Below are 14,932 nucleotides of genomic sequence, written 5' to 3' on the forward strand. Positions count from 1 at the left end.
AAAGCACCCCTCTGCGTGTCCCACTGCCATGTAGTAACTTCAGGAAACGGTGATGTTGATGCCTCTGCACAGCCCATCATGGGTGGCTGGAATTGGGGGAGGACAGTGGGAGGCTTTGAGGGGTGATGGATGTGACTCATGAGTGATCACACTACAACAAAATGTCCAGGGTGCAGAAGTCACCCAAACATCTGGGGAGGTGTGAGGTGACAGATGTTGTCATTGGTGGGGTCAAATGGCCCCACACTGCACTGCCTGCCTCGGTCAGCAGAGAGGTGAGCACGGCCCAGCAATGCACCCAGCACCAGGGAGAGCAAGAGAAGCCTAGGCTGGGTCAACAGAAGCAAAGACCAAGTGGTGCGACTATCCCTGTTGCTCAGCAGTCATTAGACCCATCTAAAATACTGTTTGAGGGAGCCATGAGAACCTGCAACCTTCCCGTGCACATCCCAGGATCCTCAATTCCTTCGCCAAAGATACCCCAATAGCTCCCAGAATCTCTATTACCTCCACCTCTTCTTGCAAGTCCTCCATAAGATTCTCCCTGTCTTCACACATAGAATCATAGAATCACCAGGTTGGAAAAGACCCACCGGATCATCAAGTCCAACCATTCCTATCAAATACTAAACCATGTCTCTCAGCACCTCGTCCATCCATCCACACACCAAGCACTCTGGGTCACTCCAGGATGCCAAGAACCACCTAGGAACACCAAAGCCCCCGGGACCTCCCAATATCCCCCATCTACCCCAAAACCCTGGCACCACAAGGACTCTCCTATTCCCTCAGGATCCCCCAGGCACCCAAGATGCTTCTCAAACACTCACACCTTCCCCATGCCCAACGCACCCAGAGCCCCAGTGCCCTCCACCCACCACTCCCCAGGGGCCCCAGGGATGCAGGCAGTCCTGATCCCCACCACCCATACAGGACACTCAGGCTGTTGCTCTCCTGCTCCTTGCAAGAAGCACCTGGATGTCTGGGTTCCCCAGGAGAAACAACGCGACCCATGTGGGTAGTTCAGGAGCCACTTTTATTTCACCCAGGAGAGGGGTGGGAGTTGGGGAATCTCCAGCTCCCGGTGAAGGGCTCAGGGCAGGGGAGTGCAGGGTTGCAGTGTGGGGAGTCCCACAGCACCCCCATCACCTAGGCCATGTGCCCAGGGGTGGGAGGTTGCTGGAAACCACAGGAGGAACCCATTCTAGGGGAGGGATCTGGGGGTAATTTCATCCCATAGAGGTGCCCATGGATGCTGCCTGGAGATCTCGGTGTGAGGTGCAGAGATTTTAAGCCCCTCTAAGTATTATTGGGGGTGTCAGATGATCTCAAGGAGTCTTCAAGGCATTTGGGGCCACGCAAAGCAGGGGGTAAAGTGAGGACACAGGCTTGGAGGTCAGTATAAGCGTGGGGCAATGTGCCTCGAGTGATCCAGCGCCGCATGCCTGGCTGGTAGGCGTGGATCAAGTGGGTGTCCCGGTAGGTCTCATGGCTGTACCCTCCGAGTACGAGCAGTTCCCCCCCCAACACAGCTGCGCCCCCTACTACATGGGCTTGGGGCAGGGGGCTGAGGAGGACCCAGATGTCCAGCTTGGGGCTGTAGACCTCAAAGGCCAGCTGGTCCCTGTAGCCAGTCTGCCCTTCCCTCTGGTACAGCCCCCCAGCCACATAGAGCTGCCCGCCTGCCTCCTTCATGATGTGCCCGGCTCGCTGGCCGTTCATGGGGGCCAGCACCGTGGCAGAGGCACCTGGGATGTAGCGCAGCAAGGACGTATGGCACTGGCCCGCCTCATCACACCCCCCCGACACGTAGAGGGCACCATCCAGGGCACACGCCACGAGCCCACACAGAGACATCGGCAGGGGCTGGCACCTCCTGGGCAAGGAGAGAGGGAGCAGGTGAAGGGCACGTTAAACAGGTCTTCCCCATGGTGGCTACCTGCCCAGAAGTTCCTCAGTGAGCCATGGTTCCGTTGACTGCTCAGCAGGCAACACTGGCCAACACCTAAGGAGCCCCAGTGGGTGCCATCAGCAAGCAGATAATGGACGCCCAAGGGGCATCAATGCTCAGCACTTAGTAGACAGCAAAAGACACCATCGGTCAACCCACAGCGGACTCCCTCAATGGACAATATTGGCCAACACCCAACAGAGCATCTAATGAACATAGCTGGAAGACATTTCATAGAATCATAGAATCACCAGGTTGGAAAAGACCCACTGGATCATTGAGTCCAACCATTCCCATCAATCACTAAACCATGTCCCTCAGCACCTCATCCACCCGTCCCTTAAACACCTCCAGGGAACGTGACTCAACCCCCTCCCTGGGCAGCCTCTGCCAGTGCCCAATGACCCTTTCTGTGAAAATTTTTTTCCTAGTGTCCAGCCTGAACCTCCCCTGGTGGGGCTTGAGGCCATTCCCTCTCATCCTGTTCCCCGGTGACTTGTGTCATTGGCAGATGGCAAACAGACCCTCAGGGAATACGATTGGCCAAAAACTCATCCACCACCCAAGAGACAACACTGGCCAACACCCAGTGACGCTCAAGGGATGTGGTTGCTCAGCACTCAGCAGATCTCTCCCAAAGGCCACTGTAGGCCTGTTCTCCATTGGAGGCTCGGTGACCCAAAGGCCACTCAGTGGGCACCATTGGCCAGTGCAAGGGGCTACTAAGGCTGAGGAAAGCAGGTCCTCGTGGAACAGTCTCACCTCCAGGTGTCCTTGACCACGTCATAGCACTCCACGGTGTCGGTGCAGTAGAGCTCCCCTGAGCAGCCCCCCAGGGCGTAGATGAAATCCCCAAGTGCCGCAGCGGCAAAGTAGCTCCTCCCACAGGTCATGCTGGCCAGACGCTCCCAGGAATTGTCCATGGGCTCATACCTGCATTTGAGAGGCAAAGGGGGCAAGAGACTTGATATTCCCGGCAGTGCCACGAGGCGATGCTGGCACCGCTGAGGGCAACAACCCACCACCAACCTGTCAAAACCATAATGTGCCGGGGCCTCACGGTCCCCTTGCATGGGAATATCCCCTCCTTCTCGCAATACCAAACCCATAATGTCCTGCAGCATCTCCAGACAGGAGCCTTCCTGCCCTGCCCCAAAAACCCTGTAAAATCCCAGAGTGGCAGGGAATCTCCCAGTCCTACACTCAACCAATCCTAGGTGGCCTTTGAGCCACTTGACCAGCTGCAATCCTGCAATGCCCTGGGCTGATGGAGCAGCTCTGGCTCCACTAGCGCCTCCTCTGATCCCACAATGTCTTGGTATCACGTGGCACCTCCAGGTCCTCTGCAAATCTCACCTGTAGACACTGGCCAGGGTGTCACGGACCCCATAGTAGCGCTTCCCACCCAGGACGTAGAGGACGTTTCCCACCACAGCTACAGCATGGCGGAAGCGTGGGCCATCAGGGAAGTGTCCCAGTGCCCGCCACTCCACCTGCTTCACCAGCCCCACAGCGCTCAGGTAGCGGTGTGCAAACCAGAGGTTTCCACTGGGCTTCCGGGCAGCCAGGTTGGCTGTCAGTTTGTCTCCACCACAAACCACCAGCACCTCTTGGCAGGAACGCACTCGACATGGCAGCTGGGCCATGGGAGCCAAACTCGCTACCACGAGCTCGTGGAGGACTTTAGGGTCAGCTACCCCAGCAGTCACTGATGGGACCTTCTTCAGCTCCCGGCCGGACATGAGGGCAAAGCGAATAGATGACAGGACTTCCTTGACTAGATCCTCTTGGCCATCTCCATTGGCCATAAGCCACCGCGATGCCGCTTCCAAGGCCTCGAGTTCATGGAGGACATTGAGACCGTCAGAGCGGAGGAGGCGGATGAGAAGGTGCGCAGGAAGATCCAGGAAGGCTGGTGTGGCCACCACACTGGGGAACGTGGCCAAAACATAGTCCTCTGCTACGCGGCCCACCTGGGCCAGCCCGTAAGCCACAGCGAAGGCCAGAACGTCCAGACCGGTCTCTGGGGTCAAGCCACGGGTGAAAACATCCAGGCAGAGGGTGAGGAGCCCCCAAGCCTGGTAGCGCAGGGAGGTCTCGGCCGCCTCCAGGACCGCGGGCCACGGCCCTGCCACGGCCCCCGTGTAGGCGAAGGAGAGGAGCAGGCGCAGCTCGGCCGGGGACAGCCCCGTGGCCAGCGGGGCGGCGGGGTCGTGGGTGGCCTCCCGCATGGGGCAAGTGAAGAGGGCTCGGAAGAAGTCACAGGAGCAGCTCAGGGCCAGGCGCTGAACTAGGGGGAAGGAGGAAATACAGTGGGATAGCAGGGGACCATTTGCACCACACAGTCCCCCGTCAGTGTCCTGTCCCAAACCCCAGCTCTCCGAGGGGACCAGCCCCACGGGCACCTCTGGCTCCTCTCCTTGCCTGGACCCCCACCCCAGCAACCCTGCCAGGGGATGTCCCGGTGTGCCCTGTCCCCCTCTTAAGGGACCCCCAGCATTCCTGCCAGGGGATATCCTGGTGTGCCCTGTCCCCCTCTTAAGGGACCCCAAGCATCCCTGCCAGGGGATATCCTGGTGTGCCCCGTCCCCCTCCTAAGGGACCCCCAGCATCCCTGCCAGGTGACTCGGCTGTCCCGGTGTGCCCTGTCCCCCTCCCCAGCCCCTCCCAGAGGACCCCACCCCCAGCTCACCTGGGATGACCTCGTCCCCTACCCGGAGCTGGAGGTCGCAGCCCAAGCCGCTGGTGTGCAGTTGCTCCATGGCTCTTAGTGTCTCCCACTGCTCCTCCAGAGGCTCAGGACCCCCCTCCCGGGGGCCGTTCTCCAGCTGTGGGGCGCAGGCGGCCACCACCCGTGGGGCCCCCAGTGCCCGGGCCGCCTCCTCCACCTCCTGCTCCCGGCCGTGGGGCACAGATCCCCCGTAGGCGAAGGCCAGCACAGCCCGCCAGCCCCACAGCGTGGCCCCGGGTGGCAGGGGGACGTGGGGTGGGGGGCCCTGGCACAGTTCTCTGGTCCTGCCCTCCAGGAATTGGAGGAAGAAGGAGCTGACGGAAGCCAGGACCACAGCGTGGGCCACGTCGCCCTCCGGGCCCACAGCCACGTCCACCAGCTGTCCAGCGGAGCGGAGATTGTCGGCCGCGGCCAAGAAGTGTCCGGCGTGGGCCCTGTCCCGCAGGTGCCACTGGGCTGGGGCTGGCCCTTCTGCCACCCACATCTTGCCTGTGGGAACACATGGAGCGGGGAGGTCAGGGTGTCACTCTGGAGCCATGGCAGGAGTCCTGGCTGGGGCCATGGGTTCCTGCTGCTGGCTCTGCTCCATGGGGAAACCACCAGCTCCACCGCCAAAGCCTCTGCCCCATAGCTGAGCCCCCCAGGAACTGCTCCTGCTCCACAGCTGAACGTAACGCTCCTCGGCAAAACCGCAGCCCTGCAGCTGAGGCCAACAGGCCACGCTGCCTGCCCCTTGGCTGAGGCTGACGTCCTTCTCCTGCCTCACCGCTGAACCCTCAGGATGAAGCTTCTGACCCACAGCCAGTGCCGCTGCCCCACCTGACGCCGCAGCCCCAAAGCTCAGCCCTCTGGCCCCAGTCAAACCCTGCAGCAGAAGCCCCAACGATTGCCCCATGGTGGAATCTCCTGGTGCTCCATCAGCAGCAAAGCCAACGGTCCCTGGGGCAGCTCCCTGGCAGAACCACCCACCCCACCCACCCACCACACGCCGCCACTTGTGTCGCGACGCGCTGTGAGTCGCGCTGCACGCCGTGTGCCCTCCTGCCAATCCTCGCGCTGCTGCCGCCCCCCTGCCCTGTCGCAAGTGGCGCCCCACGTGTGTCTCGCTGTCTTTGCAGAGTGTCGCGTGTCCTCGCGCTGTGCCGTGTGCCGTGTCCTGCATCGCCACGCGGGATGCTGCGCTCTGCCGTGCCACACATTCGTCCCCCCTTACCGCCTGCCGCTGCTCCGGGAAGCTCCTGTGACCCCCCAGGAATGTGTGCGGGTAATTATAGCCCAGATGGGACACGTGGCCGTGGCTGGGAGCTGGGAGAGGCCCAGGCGGAGGGAGGTCCGGGCTCCAGAGCCCCGCAACAGGGTGGCAAGGACAGCCAGGTCCACTCAGGACACGCAACAGGGTCAGTGGAAGCTGCCAGGAGTTTTTCCTGTCTCGGGCAGCAGGGCTGTAAACCCCAAGTGATCCTGGGAAACTCCTGCTAGGGAGGCTCTGCACCATCTAAGTCCCACTTGCCTCCATAGCCCAAGGTGAAATGGGGGCCCCACAAATGCCCTTGGGTGGGATAAACAACCCCCTGCATGCAAAGTCCCATGGGGATGACACCACCCTATCCCCACTGTGCTCCTGACCTGGAGCCCACCCCCACCAACCCCCAAACTGAGCAGCCAGGGGACCCCCAGCCCTGGTGCCAGGGAGCAGATGGGACCACCAGACCCCTGGGCCACCCCAAGTGCCCCAGGAGCCCCCACCTGCCCCCAGAGCTGCCACGGCTGTGCCTGCGCCTCCTCATGCTGCTGTCCCCTCCCCTCTGCTGGCCTTTGGTCCCCCCATCACCTTGTCTCCTGCTCCCCCATCTCCTGCCCCGGCCTTCACGCCTCCCTGCTCCCCTGTCCCACATCCCTATCAACTCAAATCCCCTCCCCATATGTCCTGGCCCTGTACACTCACATTCCCATGGGTCTGGTTGCACTCCGTAGTCCCAAAGATGGAGATTTCCCTGCTTCTTCCAGTCCATTGTTCAGCACTCCCCTACCCCAGCTGTGAGTTTTTTTTTCCCTTTTATCCAGTTAGAATTTCCCTCTCTGCAACTCGTGCTTCACTGTGCGCCTGAGCCTGGCTCCTCTGTAACCTGCAAGTTGTGAGAACGCAGTATCAGTCCAGCACTTGGCCGCCTGTTCTCCAGGCTGAACGATGCAGCCTTCAGCTCTCATCTTGGATCCTGCGCCTCAGCCCTCTACACCTTCTCAGGGCCTTTGCTGGCTCTGCTTCAGTTTGCACATGGAAAATTCAATGGGAGGCAGTTCTGAGCAATCTGCTCAGAAGGAAGTTCTCCAGGGGTTCCTTCTGATCTCGGCCACTCCCCAGCTCTAACCCTGAAGCTGTGGGCTCCAGACTTCCCCAGGCTCCCACACACCTTGTTGTGGGCCATCCCTCCCACCTTCCCCAACCCCGAATCCCTCATCCTCAGCTTGGAACCGAGCATCTCTTCAGAAGTTCTGCTCGAAACTCTTACGGATCAGTGTGGGGCAATCCCCACACTTGCCAAAGAATCCTGCAGGACCTACTCAAAACTGCAAGAACGACTCACAGAATCACAGAATCACTAAGGTTGGAAAAGACCTCTAAGCTCACCCAGTCCAACCATCAGCCCAACATCACCGTGCCAACTGAACCACGTCCCAAAGTGCCATGTCTACACGTTTTTCGAACCCGTCCAGGGATTGGGACTCTACCCTGGGCAGCCTCTTCCAATGCTTCACCACTCTTTCAGTAAAGAAATTGTCTCTAGTTTTTTCCAATCTAAGCTCCTCAAAGACCAGACTACAAACAGTAGTTGTGCCCTCAAGTGTGTGCACGTCATGGAGACGCAGAGGTGAAGTGATTTGAGGATGACAACCAACCGTCAGCAGGAGCAGCAGAGCAGAGCATCTCCAACGGCTTCACCTCTGTGCATCCCAGCCCCAACGCTGCAAAGAGCCGGACGACAGCAATGCTCTGAGACAACAGCCAGTTGTCTTTATTATACATCGCCTGTCACCTGCCCCATTCAGAGAGCTTGCAGGGAGGACAGGTGGCACCTACAGCTTGGGAGGCCCCGCCAGCCTCCAGCCCTCCTTGTTCCCGATCTTCACGAGAGCAGCAGTGATCCCCAGCCCCAGACACGCAGTGGTACCCGTCATGTAGCTGTGAGCTGGAAAACAGAAATCGGACCACAGAAGACCTGTTAGGGCACAGGGAGCACACAGAAGATCTCAGAACATTCTGCATTTTTCCTTGAGCTACTCACTTGACCACCAAGGATGTTGTTTCCCCAGAGAAATCAGAAAAGTGACTTTTAAATCAAGTTTTCTCATGCTTTGGGCTTGCAGATTGAAATATCAATTTCTGTAACCCACCCCACCATCTCCTTAAGCAGCAATCTGAAATCACTGATTTCAGGGACAAAAATAACAACCACTGCTTTGACCTCGCACCAGCTTGGCAACCAGGAGAAGTAAAGATGAATTCTATTTCAAAATTACAATTTAAATAAATCCCTCACTTCTTTAACACTGAGTCTGAAAACACCGGCAGGAAACACAGCGGTACAACTGCTGGCAGGAGCTCATCCAGCCTGACAAACGCCACAGGAGTTGCAGGACACGGCTCGGCCCTCAGAGCACAGGAGAAATTCACAGGGCAGACGTTAGATTATATTTCTGGTGTGAGAAATCACTTTTGTTGCCAAGAAAACATGGATTTCCACAATAACGGTTTTCATACCTGCCATTTCAAGTTATAAGCAGCAGTACCGGGTCAGCTCTGGTTTCATCGTGTAAATAAGCTTGACGTTATCCCTGCAGCAGCTCTACTTACCTTAGCAGCCCTGAACATCGGAGCATCAACAGAACTGGCATGACATGGAAGCCACACACTGAGATGAATTTTTACCAAATACACCAGACATCAAGATTGTTTTACATTTTTCCCTAACAGGAAGGTTTCTAAATGCAGCAAGGTCTCATTCCACCACAGGCGTTATCCACATTACCTCTTGCACCCAAGACGGCTCCCGTCGCGCAGCCTCCTATGAAATAGTCCAGGGGACTGTCCGGCTCCTCTCGGATCTGGGCGCTGAGGCAGGTGGTTACGCCGAAAACAGCTCCCAGAGTTGCTGTAAACAAGGGGTGGGGGAAAAATCAAAACAAAGCCCGTCAAGGGAGAATTACACCCACAGCAGGTACATTTCTGAGACACACTGTGCCCCACAACAGCTCCTCTGCGGGGGAAAAGAGGAAAACCAAGCAAGATCTGCTTTTGGACACCTAGGGGCAACACACCCAGGCTGCTGTAGTGAGATCTACCTCTTGTAAATCCCTCCAGGGATGGGGACTCAACCAGCCTCTACCAGTGCCTGAGAACACTTTCAGTGAAGTAATTATCCAATCTGAACCTCCCCCGGGGCAACTTGAGGCCATTCCCTCCCATCCTGTCCCCTGTCACTTGAGACAAGAGCCCAGCACCCACCTTGCCACAACCTCATTTCAAGCAGTTGCAGAGAGCGATGAGGTCTGCCCTCAGCCTCCTTTTCTCCAGGCTAAACAACCCCAGCTCTCTCAGCCGCTCCTCATAACCCGTGTTCTCCAACCCTTTCCCCAGCTCTGTTCCCTTCTCTGGACTCGCTCCAGCCCCTCAACGTCCCCAAAAGCGAACAGGGCAGGGGAATTGCAGAACAGGCTCCTCAGCAGCACGTTCCCCTTGGTGCAGCAGACAGCACGGCTCTGCCTGGGCTCTGGGCTGAAGCTCAGCTCCCAACTCCCTTTGGATCCAGTGTCACAGGGTCGTGGGTTGAGAAACCCAGCCTGAGGGTGGGTTTGTGCCAGCATTTTAGTCCTGTGCCCACCCAGGGCCTGCAGTTTCTGGACAGTAGACAAAACGAGTTTGTACATTATCCTTTGTGTAAAGTCATTTTAATTTTGTAAACTGATTTCATAAACTGAATTAAGAAACTGCAAGCGGGAAAACATTTCTTCCTAAGATCTCATCTAAATCTCTACTCTTCCAGCTGAAAACTGTTCCTCCCCCTTGTCTTATCCCTGCATTCCCTGATCAAGAGCCCCTCCCCAGCTCTCACAAAGTTCTTGACGATAAGGGTGGGGAGGCCCTGGCCCAGGTTGCCCAGAGCAGTGGTGGCTGCCCCATCCCTGGAGGTGGTCAAGGCCAGGTTGGATGGGGCTTGGAGCCCCTGATGCAGTGGGAGGTGTCCCTGCCCAGGGCAGGGGGTGGAGCTGGATGGGCTCGGAGGTCACTCCTGATCCAAACCATTCCATGGTTCTGCGGTTCATTTGTGTCACTGGTCCCCACAGTCACCAGCACCTCACAAGGAGATGCTCCTGCTCCAGAAGGAAAACTGCCCGGGATTCCTTGTCTGTGCTCCCTGCTGCAGCTGCCCAGGGCTCCAGGGAAGCCGGGGAGGGACTTGAAATCCGGGAGCGGAGGGACAGGAGGAGGGGGAAAGGTTTGAAGGTGAAAGAGAGGAGATTGAGATGAGATCTTAGGGAGAAATGTTTTGCTGTGCGGGTGGGGAGGCCCTGGCCCAGGCTGCCCAGAGCAGGGGTGGCTGCCCCATCCCTGGGGGGGCTCCAGGCCGGGTTTATGGGGCTCGGAGCCCCCGATCCCGCGGGGGGTGTCCCTGCCCGGGGCCGGGGTGGGACCGGGTGGCCCGGGGTCCCCTCCCGGCCCGGTCCCCGCTCACCCATGGTCGCCGTGTCGCTCGCCGCCATCCGGAGCGCGGCCAGCGCCGACCCGGGCTGCAGCAGCACGATCCGGTACGCGGCGCCCACCAGCCCTGCGGACAGACGGACACGGCGGTCAGACGGACGCGGGGTCGCGCGGGGGTCACCCCTCCACACCCCCCTCCCCTTCCCCATCGCCCACCCGCGGCGGCGCCGACCCGCGTGCAGAGCCCCGCGCGGCGCGGACACTGCTCGCCCTCGGGGCCGTCCCAGTAGCCCGGCATGGCGGAGCCCGCGCTCTCGCGATGGGAACCGCCCCGGGACCGGGACCGGGACCCACCCCCGGAGCCACCCCCGCCCGCAGCTCCGCCCGCAGCCGCCTGAACGGGAGCCTGCAGGGGCCCAGTGGCCAAAAAGGACAATGGCATCTGGGCTTGTGTCAGAAACAGCGTGGCCAGCAGGGCCAGGGAGGTTCTTCTCCCTCTGGACTCGGCACTGGGGAGACTGCTCCTCGAATCCTGGGTTCAGTTCTGGGCCCCTCACCACAAGAAGGATGTTGAGGCTCTGGAGCGAGTCCAGAGAAGAGCAAAGAAGCTGGTGAGGGGGCTGGAGAACAAGAGGAGCCGCTGAGAGAGCTGGGGGTGTTTAGCCTGGAGAAGAGGAGGCTGAGGGGAGACCTCATTGCTCTCTCCAACTCCCTGAGAGGAGGTTGTGGAGAGGAGGGAGCTGGGCTCTTCTCCCAAGGGACAGGGGACAGGACGAGAGGGAATGGCCTCAAGCTCCACCAGGGGAGGTTCAGGCTGGACATTAGGAAAAAATTTTTCCCAGAAAGGGTCATTGGGCACCGGCAGAGGCTGCCCAGGGAGGTGGTTGAGTCACCTTCCCTGGAGGGGTTTAAGGCACAGGTGGATGAGGTGCTGAGGGACATGGTTTAGTGATTGATGGGAATGGTTGGACTCAGTGATCCAGTGGGTCTCTTCCAACCTGGTTATTCTATGATTCTGTGAACCCCAACTCTCTCAGCCTGTCCTCATACAGGAGGGGGCTCCAGCCCTCAGATCCTCTCTGTGGTTCCTCTGGACCCGTTCCAGCAGTTCCACATCCTTCTTGTGTTGGGGATTCTAGAACTGGACACATTACTCCAAAACATGCATGGCAGGCAGGTCACCTTCCTTCCAGAGCCCTCTGCCATGTCAGCAGTGGAACAAGCTGCTGAGGGTCTCTGTTCATGGCAGCAGAGCCGCTCTGCCTCGTGTGCAGCCGTAGGACCGCTGGCTCCTTGCCCCAGCAGCCGGCTGCTCCTTCAGATTCCAGGCAGACACAAGCAGCAGGGGCCCAGGGCAGTTTGTTATGGAAGAGGTTTAGAAGGCATCGTCATTCCTCCTATGGAACCTTTCAACTCAGACCCAACAAAGGGCTGCGTGACCCTTACCAACAGCAGGACCTGTGATTCTGTCTTTGGAACTGGCCATCACTGCCCACCCCAGCGACAGAACCGGTGCTCTTGGTTACAAATTCACTTTTCACATCTTTAGGTCCTCGAGAGGAGGCAGACGGAAGGGAACTCTGAACCCTCTCCTTAAAGGAGATTTTCATTCACAGAAACCATCTTTGATCGTTCTTTATGTGCCTGCGCCACCACCTAGGACACAGGAGGCCAGAGCGACTCAGGGCCCCTTTCACAATTGTCCTTTAATTCCCCTGTTGCTCTGTGCTCATCAGCACAAGAAAGGAGGGCATCACCCTGGAAAATTAAATACCTCTGTAACCTTCTCTCCAAACTGATCTGCTCCCCCTACAATAGACCCTGGAGTTCACTTTAAGTCAGTGCACAAAGACCAAAGGACAAGGAAAGAGAAGCACATAGTGAAAAGTCAGTTTAATGAAATCTTGCATGACAAATTATGGCCATCATCATAGTTGAAATTCCTAAAACTAGAGAAGATTATGGGGAAACACGGTAAATTTTCAAATACATGTTTCTAGAAAGGAAATAAACCATTTTCTACACTCGCTGGGAGAAGAAGAGGCCAAACTGCAGAACAGGTCGTGTTAGGAACAACACCCAAGCAGGGGAGCTGGTCCCACAGTGACTGGGAAGAAGGAGAATCATCACAAAGTGGGGGTTTCACTCCTGCAGGTTTCTAACACTGTGAGCATGTGCCCAGCCTGGGCTCAGGGGGGGATGGCTGAGGAGGAGGAGGTTATTTGGATCCTTCCTGCCCTTCTCAGAAGCACCATGCGCTGGGCTACGGGGGAGGTGGTGCAACTACACACTTTTCTTATCTTAAGCCCTGCATTTCCCATGGCTGTGATCTTCTTTTTAAGGTTACAGGCAAGAGGGTTACTGCTGCCTTTCCTGCCGTGTTTCCCCATCAGCTGTGCTCAACGCCAAACTCTCTGCCCCGGGCAGTGCCCACGTCAGGCCAGGCAGGGCGAGGTGCACAGTGATGGTAACAGCATCGGTCTGTGAACAATACACCCCAGAGGAAAGATGCAGCAGGAGAGTGGTGCAAGAGGAATAGGCTGTAGGAGGACAACCTTAGAGCCCACCAGCCTGCTTTCCAACAGCCGCTGCCCCCCAGGGAACAACGCAGGACACAGGGAGTGGGGGGCGCTTGTTTTCTGAGAGGAGGTTTAGTGCCGCTCCCACTTATACTTTGATAGGATGGTAAGATAAAGCTTTCACAACACAGGCATTATCGGGTTTTCTCTGTCAACAGTTAAACCAAGGCTTAAAGCAGGGAGTGAAAGAGTTTTGTTGCAGCCTCTTGTCGGGCAGGGCCTGAACTCAGTCCACGGCCAATTCCATTCATAGCTCACACCAACCCTGTCCTCTTCACTGTAACACAGAACCAGCGCTTCCAGCTGAAATAAAACTTGCCTCAGCAAACAATTGCCAGACTTTAGAATGCTGCAGATGACTGTCACCACTACACCCAACAAAACAACCACGCCGACTACGTTTTTCTAACACCTTTAATTTTCTTTATGCTGACAACGAGCAGCTTGACGCTGCAAGGTTGTTTGAAAAGAGTAGTTTTAATCCGAGTATCTCAATGTAAAAAGATCCAAGATCCAAAATGCACATCACCTCTTGGAAAATCCATCAGTTCCCCAGACCTTGTGACACAGACACGGTTGTGTGAGTGGTGGTGGGAACATGCTACGCTTCCACTGCATGAGACGGGGGGCATCAACAGTTAAAAATGCGTAACTCTAAGGAGGAACAACCCCAACTGCACAAAAGGCATGAGCAGATGATCCAGAGACATCACAAACGCAGTGGCAGAGCAGCAGCCCTTTTTAATCCCTGGAAAAGCAATCCCAGATGTTCCTTCAAGGGGCTGTTGGAAAAAGCAAAGCTTGAGCCTCCAGCAACAGTTAACAACAGACAACAGGTAGAATTAAACATGTTCTTGACTCCCAGTTAAGTGTTTTCCACCGACACAGAGGCGGTAAGGACTGCTTTGCTATTTGAATAATTTCAACATTGCATTTGTGCTACAAAGAGGGTTTAAATTTCCAATTCACACTACAGTAAATCCTCCTTCCCCCGAATTCTCTTTTAAACGGTGCATTTTAGGTCTTCTTAACCTACAGGAGAACGACCAAGCAAGTGAAAAGTTACCTATCAGTGAACTACTCATTAAGAAAACAGAACAGTTTGGGCAATTTATAAAGAAGGTGACCTGGTCGCTGTTCTTGGAGACTACATTCTGACCCTGCTGGACAAGAACCTACCGTGTGTTTTCATGACAGACAAAACTCAGCTTTTACATACAAAAGCCCCAAATGATTAAAAAACATCCAAAGCAAAGAGAGAGTCCTGGGACTGCAGGAGTACTTCAGAACTACACATGGGAAAACACATTCTTGCTTTTATTTTGGTGGAACAGAATACAGTGTCCTTCAGCCCAATCTATTCCAAGCTGCCAACATCGCCTCCTTCTTCATGCTGCAAGACTTCAGGAAATGGAAGAGGGACAGGAAGGGTTAGAAGTTAATTTTCTATTTAAGGCCGTTAATTCAGCAAGATGTTTAAAACTGTACTCAACTGTAAGCATGAGGAGTTGGGTTGACTTCAGTAAGATTACTCACATGTGGTTAAGTCAGGCAAGTGCTTAAATGGCTTGGTGAATCAAGCCACTGAATGAGAGCTGCTTTGTTATACAGATTGATTTTTAATGGCTGGCAGAGCTCATCACATGAGCCTGGTTTATTCTGGGAAGGGCTAACAGCTGTTTCCTCATCAACTTGTCTGAAGGTGTAACCTGTCTGCCTCCTACACTTCACTGTAGCCACAGAAACAGATCATTTCCTAAGAGAAATTGTATGCAACATCTATTATATATAGTGGCTTAGCTCTCCCTTAAATAGTAACAGAAAAGAACAGTACAAAACAATAGTTTCACTTTTTCAACACACAAGAGCATCTTATTGAAAAACTAAAATAAAAAAGTATCACCACAATATAAATCCCCAAATAATAATAATGACCTGGGAAGAAAGAAAAGGAGTTAGCAAAACATCCTGGG

General features: G+C 56.0%; 2 protein-coding genes across 4 annotated transcripts; both read right to left on the reverse strand.

Moving 5' to 3' along the window:
• Positions 1-1,024: 1,024 nt before the first annotated feature.
• Positions 1,025-6,829, reverse strand: KLHL33 (kelch like family member 33). Of its 3 annotated transcripts, none has more exons than XM_069878021.1 (5): positions 6,628-6,829; positions 4,644-5,171; positions 3,308-4,241; positions 2,714-2,884; positions 1,025-1,876 (listed from the first exon to the last, which is right to left on the reverse strand). In XM_069878021.1, exons 1-5 carry the CDS (start codon positions 6,692-6,694, stop codon positions 1,300-1,302), a joined length of 2,277 nt encoding a protein of 758 aa, XP_069734122.1. In that variant the 5' UTR covers positions 6,695-6,829; the 3' UTR covers positions 1,025-1,299. The 3 variants fall into 3 exon arrangements, with proteins under 3 accessions (XP_069734122.1, XP_069734123.1, XP_069734124.1); XM_069878022.1 differs by lacking the exon at positions 6,628-6,829 and adding an exon at positions 5,896-5,929; XM_069878023.1 differs by lacking the exon at positions 6,628-6,829 and adding an exon at positions 5,502-5,525.
• An 844-nt stretch (positions 6,830-7,673) lies between these two features.
• NDUFA11 (NADH:ubiquinone oxidoreductase subunit A11) lies at positions 7,674-10,714 on the reverse strand. Its single transcript, XM_069878222.1, has 4 exons — positions 10,597-10,714; positions 10,415-10,507; positions 8,711-8,833; positions 7,674-7,870 (listed from the first exon to the last, which is right to left on the reverse strand). The coding sequence occupies exons 1-4, from the start codon at positions 10,676-10,678 to the stop codon at positions 7,758-7,760; spliced, it is 411 nt and encodes a 136-aa protein (XP_069734323.1). The 5' UTR covers positions 10,679-10,714; the 3' UTR covers positions 7,674-7,757.
• Positions 10,715-14,932: the final 4,218 nt, after the last annotated feature.

This window comes from Phaenicophaeus curvirostris, chromosome 28, assembly GCF_032191515.1.
Source record: "Phaenicophaeus curvirostris isolate KB17595 chromosome 28, BPBGC_Pcur_1.0, whole genome shotgun sequence".
NCBI lineage: Eukaryota > Metazoa > Chordata > Aves > Cuculiformes > Cuculidae > Phaenicophaeus > Phaenicophaeus curvirostris.

What these genes read in the sequence shown, in the direction of transcription:
- KLHL33 (XM_069878021.1), bottom strand. Translation starts at nt 6,694, where the DNA reads ATGGACTGGAAGAAGCAGGGAAATCTCCATCTTTGGGACTACGGAGTG. An exon ending in AGGGGACGAGGTCATCCCAG is followed by an intron (nt 4,242 to 4,643) that starts GTGAGCTGGGGG and finishes CCTTCCCCCTAG; the next exon opens with TTCAGCGCCTGGCCCTGAGC. An exon ending in ACCCTGGCCAGTGTCTACAG is followed by an intron (nt 2,885 to 3,307) that starts GTGAGATTTGCA and finishes TCTCAAATGCAG; the next exon opens with GTATGAGCCCATGGACAATT.
- NDUFA11 (XM_069878222.1), bottom strand. Translation starts at nt 10,678, where the DNA reads ATGCCGGGCTACTGGGACGGCCCCGAGGGCGAGCAGTGTCCGCGCCGC. An exon ending in GAGCGACACGGCGACCATGG is followed by an intron (nt 8,834 to 10,414) that starts GTGAGCGGGGAC and finishes CCTTGTTTACAG; the next exon opens with CAACTCTGGGAGCTGTTTTC. An exon ending in AGCCGTCTTGGGTGCAAGAG is followed by an intron (nt 7,871 to 8,710) that starts GTAATGTGGATA and finishes TCTGTTTTCCAG; the next exon opens with CTCACAGCTACATGACGGGT.